The sequence below is a fragment of the Gavialis gangeticus genome, unplaced genomic scaffold (genome assembly GCF_001723915.1).
Source record: "Gavialis gangeticus isolate Ggan-Ray unplaced genomic scaffold, GavGan_comp1, whole genome shotgun sequence".
Taxonomy (NCBI): Eukaryota; Metazoa; Chordata; order Crocodylia; family Gavialidae; genus Gavialis; species Gavialis gangeticus.
In genome coordinates this window covers 53,301,509-53,308,603 of record NW_017729029.1, presented here as the reverse complement: position 1 = coordinate 53,308,603, position 7,095 = coordinate 53,301,509, and the positions used below count along the sequence as shown (strand labels likewise).

The window sequence follows — 7,095 nt, the reverse complement described above, 5'->3', positions numbered from 1 at the left end:
CGAAACTATGAAACTCTGCACTTGCCTGCACCTGCAGAAAGCGGTCGAGAAAAGCCAAGGCACAAACGAAACTATGCTATGGGGATCAAGGACAACAAAAAGTCCTTCTTTAGATATGTGGGAAGTCAGAAAAAGAACAGGGACAGTATTGGGCCCCTGAGAGATTCAACGGGACATCAGATGCCCTAGGAAGGGCCAATCTCCTAAATTACATTTTTGCATCAGTTTTTCACTCTCCCACAAGGATCACACTGCCAGGAATGGCACAAACCAATTTGGGAGCAGGTGATGGGCCCAAAATTGATGTGGATCAGGTGAGGGAACACCTTGAGAAACTGCACATTCACAAGTCCGCAGGCCCAGATGGAATGCACCCGAGGGTCTTGAAAGAGCTGGCGGACATCACTGCATCCCCCTTGGCAGGGATGTTTGAAAAATCATGGTGCTCAGGCGACGTCCCGGATGACTGGAAAAGAGCCAACATGGTACCTATCTACAAGAAAGAGAGGAGGGATGAGCTGCGGAACTATAGACCAATCAGTCTGACATCCGTCCCTGGAAAAGTTCTGGAGAAAATTGTCAAGGGATCCATCAATGACAGACTAACAGAAGGCAAGCTTCTGAATACCAGCCAACATGGCTTTGTGACTGGCAGGTCTTGCCTGACCAACCTCATCTCCTTCTATGACCAGGTAACATATGCCATGGACAAGGGACATGATGTAGATGTCATTTATCTGGACTTCAAGAAGGCCTTTGACCTAGTTCCCCATGATGTCTTCATGGTTAAGCTGGGGAACTGCCCTAGATCATCATACGGTCCGATGGCTTGGCAACTGGCTACGGGGTCAGACCCAAAGAGTACTAGTTGAAGGGAGCAAATCAATGTGGTGCAGTGTTACCAGTGGAGTCCCTCAGGGCTCGGTACTCGGGCCAGTACTCTTTAAAATTTTCATCAACAATCTAAATGTGAGAGTCAGATGTGAACTGGCCAAGTTTGCAGATGATAGCAAATTATGGGGAAGAGCTGTCACACCACAGAACATGCTGGGGATACAGGCCGACTTGGACATGCTCTCAAGGTGAGCCGACCAAAACCAGATGGCCTTTAATACAGAGAAGTGCAAAGTGCTGCACCTTGGTAGGAAGAACCCTCAGCATATTTACAGGTTTGGCAGTGCTATGGTTGCTAGCACCATGACTGAAAGGGACTTGGGGGTCTTGACTGACCACAAGATGAATATGAGCCACCAATGTGATGTGGTGGCAGGCAAAGCTAACCAAACTGGTGTGCATCCACTGATGCATCTGAAGCAAAACCAGGGAAGTCATCCTACCGCTTTACTCAGCACTGGTAAAACCGTAGCTGGAGTACTGCGTCCAGTATTGGGCCCCCCACTTCAAGACGTGGAGAAGCTTGAGAGTCCACAGGAGAGCCACTCATATGATCCAAGGCCTGGAGGGAAGGCCGTACAAGGAGTCTGAAGGACTTGGGACACTTCAGTTTGGAGAAGAGAAGGCTCAGGGAGGACTTGGTTGCAGCCTACAACTTCATAAGGTGGGTACATCTGGATCTGGCTGAACATCTGTTCACCAGAACTGTCCAAGCGATAACAAGGTCTAATGGCCATAAACTGCAAGAAGGCCAATTTAGACTGGATATTAGAAGAAGTTCGTTATGGTGTGTGTGTCCAGGGTCTGGAACAAACTCCCCCAGAGGTGGTTCAAGCACCTACTCTGGATTCCTTCAAAAAAAACAGCTGGATTTATTTCTTGCTGGGGTCATTTGCTCCCAGCTGACTTCCTGCCTATGGCAGGGGGCTGGACCTGATGATCTCTTGAGGTCCTTTCCAGCCCCTAATGTCTATGAAATCTATACCCGTGTAACTGGTCACTGAGGAGGTTGCATCCATTTGGTGAACTTGGTACAAAAGTAGGGTAGAGAGACGAGTCCAAAAGTCCTGAGCCTGGGGATAAAACCATCTCTTAAAATCACCCCCATGCCCGTGGTCTTTATTACAGGGCTTTCAGGGACATAAGGGCTGATGGCTGCATCTACAATGCTGAATAAAAGGCAGTGTTTCATAGGTGCTATGCAGTTGTTTCTTAAAGTGAACAGGAAAAGAGAGAAAAGAAGGAAGGGAAAGATTCTATTTTGTACCTGCTGCAGTCTGGAAAACCTCCAAAAGGATCTTCTGGCTGTTGCGAAAGAATTGGTTTCAGTCAGGCTGAATGCTGGGTTTAACTGATCTTGTTGGGTTTCTGTCAGAGCTGGAATGCTTCTCTGAGCCCGAGTTCCCAAACAGCAGCATCTGCCCTCTGGGGAGGGAGCACACTTGGGACTAGATACATGCCAGCCTTTCCATTGTTCTCCAAGCTTTCATTCAGTGGAGAAGCAGGCTGTTACCTATTCTGATTCACACAGGACTAATCAATATAGCAGTGGTTCTCAAACTTTGTGATACTGCGACCCTGAGTGCTGGATGGCAGTGGCAGGAGACTGGGAGCTTGCACACGGTAGCCACCACTGCCATCCACCACAGTACTCCACCGCCATGCGCTGCTTCCCCGCACTGCCGCACGTACCCCCTGGGAAGTTTGTGACCCCCTTTTAAGTTGCTCACAACCCCCACAGGGTCGCGACCCACAGTTTGAGAACCCCTGCAATAAAGCAATGTCTGCCTGAGTGTGCAGGGAGCCTGTAAGAACTCACAGGTGTGAACTGCTTCATCTGTGTCACTGGGTTCCCTCACAGCAGCCCTTGAGGAGACTTCAAATGTCAGTACTACCAACTGGTTCACTGTGCAAGAAGGACCTGCACAGCCTCTCCTGGCTGACTTCTCAGTCTGGCCGTTTGCAGCCAATGGCAGGAGGCAGAGTTTGTAACTATTTCCATGAAGGGTTGGGAAGGGGCTGCCCTCAGTAGCTGGGGAACCACTGAGTGATACGTGCATATAGGGGACGCTGGCAAGAGGCAGGCTTGCAAGGAAGCAATAGTGCTCCTGTGGGAGAAGAGGAAGGGACTGCGGTAGATCCCTTAGGAAAGCCAGACCTTCACAGTCCCACAGGCTGGCATGGTTTACATACTTGTTTTAACTCGCCTGGTTTAAGCCTCGGGAACAAAACACCACTCTGTCTTGTACCGTACCTGAAAGTCATATGCCGAGTATGGGGGGAGGTGCGGAGTGCTGTGGTAGTAGGTGTTGTAAGAAGTCACCTGTGGCCTTGAGTAATACGATACTGATGGATGCACATTTTCAACTGTACAGTTCAGCGCAGGGAGGGAGGGAGTCTGTGGAAATAAAGATACAATTTCACACAAAGGCTAGCTAGCATCTCCCCACAGATCATCTGCATGACAGAAACGATTAGGAGCAGCATTTGGCTTGAGATCACCGTTTTGGTGAACTAGCAACTTTCAGTCTCATCCTGTGCTTGTTCTAACCTCATGTCATTATCTAGCTATTGAACATTTCCTTTAAGGTTTCCAGAAGAAACCCAGCTAAAGCCATGTCTGTGCAAGCACTAAAATGACCTGAGTTTACAAAATGGCTTCACAAGGGGGAAACAGAAACGGGTAAAACTGTGTTATCTGATTAAGCTGATCTCAGTTGCTATAGCGCACTGAAATGCACTGGAGATTACAATCCCTCCCTCCTACAGAGTTCAGAGCTGGTCCGTACCTCCCTTTGTACAGTTTAGAGCAGCAATTCTCCCTTTTTTAGACTCAAGACACCCTTGATAGACTTGAGGCACGTCTGAATAGACTCAAGGCATCTGTCAGAAAATGCCAGCTCTTAGTTTTCATTCATTTTTTGACCACAGAAAATACTAAAGCAGTTCTTCTGTTGCAAAGAACTCAGAAACTCCAAAGCAGGACAGAATGATTTTGACTCTTTGGATTCCTATTGGAAACCTCTGGGTTTATCTTGTGAATTGTGTTTGTATACCTAGCAGTGCTAATATTGTGTGGCACTCCACAACACCCTTGAAAGTACCTTGCTTGAGAATCACTGGTTTAGAGTCTGCATGGTGCAACTGGAGACCGCAGCATGTATCTGTGTACGACTTGGAAGCCAAGTCCCGCACTTCATATTTGACACCATTTGCTTGTATTTTGTTTGGGAGGCTGGGATTGGTTTTGGAAAGGGTGTAGGCAAGTTTGTTATTCTCAAATCAGGCACATGGTAAAGGGCCTGAAATTAGCTCTGCAAGGAAAAATGTGTCTGCTGGAGAAGCAAATTGCCTTACACCCGGTAGTCTGAATATGCCACAAAAGGCACAAAAGACAAGAGCATATACACATTTACTTGCATGAATAATCACCTTGTTGAACTGAACATCAGCTTGCTCTCTATGAAATGTGGTTATTGTTTAGACTATAACTAGGCAGCTTTTGACTGACCTTATGTATATCATAGCACAACCTATTCAAGCCTACTGAAGTCCCACTTAGCATCAGAACGGCATTTCCATCATCATCCAAGGCCCAAATTATCTCTGGTTTCAGCCTGAAATGGACTTCTTCTGTGGTTTTGCACAATGTAGAAACCAGAGGGGGAATTTCTGCTGAACTGGACCAGAAACATTCTGTAAGACTCAGAATGTACTATCACTAGGATACTGCACAGTTCATAAAACAAAAAGGCACCTACCGACACTTCCTGTTAAGGGGGTAATGCAAAGAAACATTCAGTCTTAAAAAAGGAAACTCAGTGATGTTAGTGTCCGTAGCAGTTAAAACCAAGAGGGTTTTAAAACTGCCGTCTTCCATTCCCCTGCATGCTGACTTGTCACCCTATGGTAATTCACTCTGCTTCCACCACACCAGATAAGCCCACATCAGTTTCACTTTCTGCTTTTGGTTATTTCATCTCTGCCTCCTCTGCATGAAGACAATGGTGCATAGACCAGATTCAGACAGGGCTGTTAAACAACTGTCTCTGTGCTGATATACCATTGCTAGTAGGCCCTTCTTTCCTTCCTTAGAAACCCCTGAATCTTGGGCTCAAATTCACCTGGTTGCATTCCTTCAGTTTCCCCAGGAAATCCACACCACCTTACCATGTCTTTAAAGCCTCCAAGGATTGCAGCTGTGATGATCCCCAGGAATAACCCCACAATGTTCAAAATTGTTGCTGACCACAGCAAGTGGTAGAGGTGAATAATATCCTGGCAGCTGCTGACATCAATATATTCATAGTAGCCACCCGAAATTTCTACTCTGCTGGATTAGAAAAGAATCTTAAAACTGTATAATACAATCTGACAAACCCACCTGGATTAGAGCCCACCCCTGCAGTGTACCAGGCATCCAGACCCAGCTTCTGTGGGATGTTTGCTGGGATGCAGCCAGCAGGGCCAGGCTTGTCATGCTATTATTTGAATTTCACATCTCCCTACACCCACAGGTTCCTCTTGACTTCATGGTGAAGTAAACACATCTGCAAATCCTCCACATGCAAAAATGCCAATGAAGCCCTTATAGGCTGAAGCTGCAGTCTCAGATCTACAAGTTGCCCCAAGTTATTCTGCCCCACATCCTCCATTTAGCACTGGACCCCTTCCCGCCAGAACAGGAGATAATTAAGCAGGACTCTGTCTTTACACTGGCCCCTTTCATCACAGGAGCTCAAAGCATGTTACCCATTTTAAATCTCTGGACCCCACTGAGGTACAGAAGCACTACTGCAACATCAGGCAAATGGATAAACAGGCAGAGAAGTCAAGTTGCTTGTTCAAATCCACCTGCAATCACAGCTGGGACCAGAACCCTGGCGTCACTCCAGCAGAGACTGTAAAAGGTTGATCCTCACTGTACAGTACGATCTATACAGTCACTAGCAGGAATGCAGCCGCCCATTCTGCAGTAGCCATCATTAGTTAATGCCATCCTTCCTCCTGATGATATCCCACAGAATCCCCTAACCGCACTCTACAAACTAGGGCAAGCCAACACATTCAACATTTGCTCTTACTCTAGGCTGGGAAAGCTATTTTTGGTTTACTCACTTCCCACAATTGTACAGGTCGCAGCAGAAGCAGGTGTTGGTTTTGATTTTTGGTGTGCAGGGCCCACGGCGTTGTGGGTGACAGATGGCCTGTGTGAATGCAGAAGGAGGGGGATACAGCAAACCAATGAAAACCCAAGCCACATCCTTGATTTCTGTTTCTCTTTGGCCTGCTCTACATGCAGCTTTTGGTATAAAGGTCAGTTCAGGGCTTTTTGTTTACTGCTATAGCACAGAGAGCCCCTGGGGAGAACACACACATGCATGTTTCCTGGGATCAGAGGTTTAAAACAGTGTTGATTACTTCTCTTCCCACACAGGAACAGCGACAACAATACAAGCAGGTTTATACTTGTGTTACTGCCTACACACAAGGAAAGGGTTGTACTGGTACAATGTGCATGTGCAGATCGGCCCTCGCAGAGAATGCGGCTGGGCGTGGAACTGTCCATGGGCCAGGGTCAACTGGGAGAAAGATTCATGGGCTAAAACTGCTGGTGACAACTCTTGGAAAGAAGAGGGGCACCATCTGTCCATCTATCCTGTTATAAACTGGAGATGCCTCTTGGCCCAACAGAAGATTAGAGCTTCCTCCTGATCCACTATGAGGTACTGCTACCATGTGCCCCAGACCACTGCTGGAGGAAATCCCACCACCTGGCACAGGATGCACACACAGGTTGCTCTTTAAAATGGAGGTTTACAAGAAGCTTTTCTGAAGCTCTGGGGTTAACATTACCTCTGCCTGGGATCTCAGCCCCTCCTCTGCACTAAGTCTGGTGCTGCCATTGCTGGCAGTGAGCCTGGTGAAGCAATACCAATAGCTGTGGAATTGTTTCTCTGGGGTCTGTCACCTTCCCTCTACCTGTCTTCTCCATTAGGCCGACATCACCTCTTATCTAGGCTCTGATCTCTCCCCTCCCCCTTCACTTTCCATTTACCCCTTTCCCAAATGTCCTTTCCCACCCCGCTGTGCTACAGTCCCTGTGATCTCAGGGACATTGCACTCACTCTGCAAGTCTAGTGCTCCTTTCTTCCCAGAGGCTGCTCCTGGAGCATAAATGACTCCAAGCTTGGGAATCTG

General features: G+C 47.5%; 2 protein-coding genes across 4 annotated transcripts in view; one reads left to right on the top strand and one right to left on the bottom strand.

Moving 5' to 3' along the window:
• TMEM255A (transmembrane protein 255A) overlaps positions 1-7,095 on the bottom strand; it is a 67,438-nt gene that overhangs the window by 21,538 nt on the left and 38,805 nt on the right. For 2 of the 3 annotated variants that reach the window (XM_019521596.1, XM_019521594.1), the window contains exons 6-8: positions 6,013-6,101; positions 5,065-5,227; positions 3,149-3,292 (exon numbers count right to left, since the gene is read on the bottom strand). In XM_019521596.1, coding sequence (XP_019377141.1) covers positions 3,149-3,292; positions 5,065-5,227; positions 6,013-6,101 — 396 coding nt within the window. The remainder of the gene's footprint in view (positions 1-3,148; positions 3,293-5,064; positions 5,228-6,012; positions 6,102-7,095) is intronic. The other variant, XM_019521595.1, reaches the window with a different exon arrangement.
• ZBTB33 (zinc finger and BTB domain containing 33) overlaps positions 1-7,095 on the top strand; it is a 60,789-nt gene that overhangs the window by 38,994 nt on the left and 14,700 nt on the right. The gene's annotated exons all lie outside the window — the stretch shown is intronic.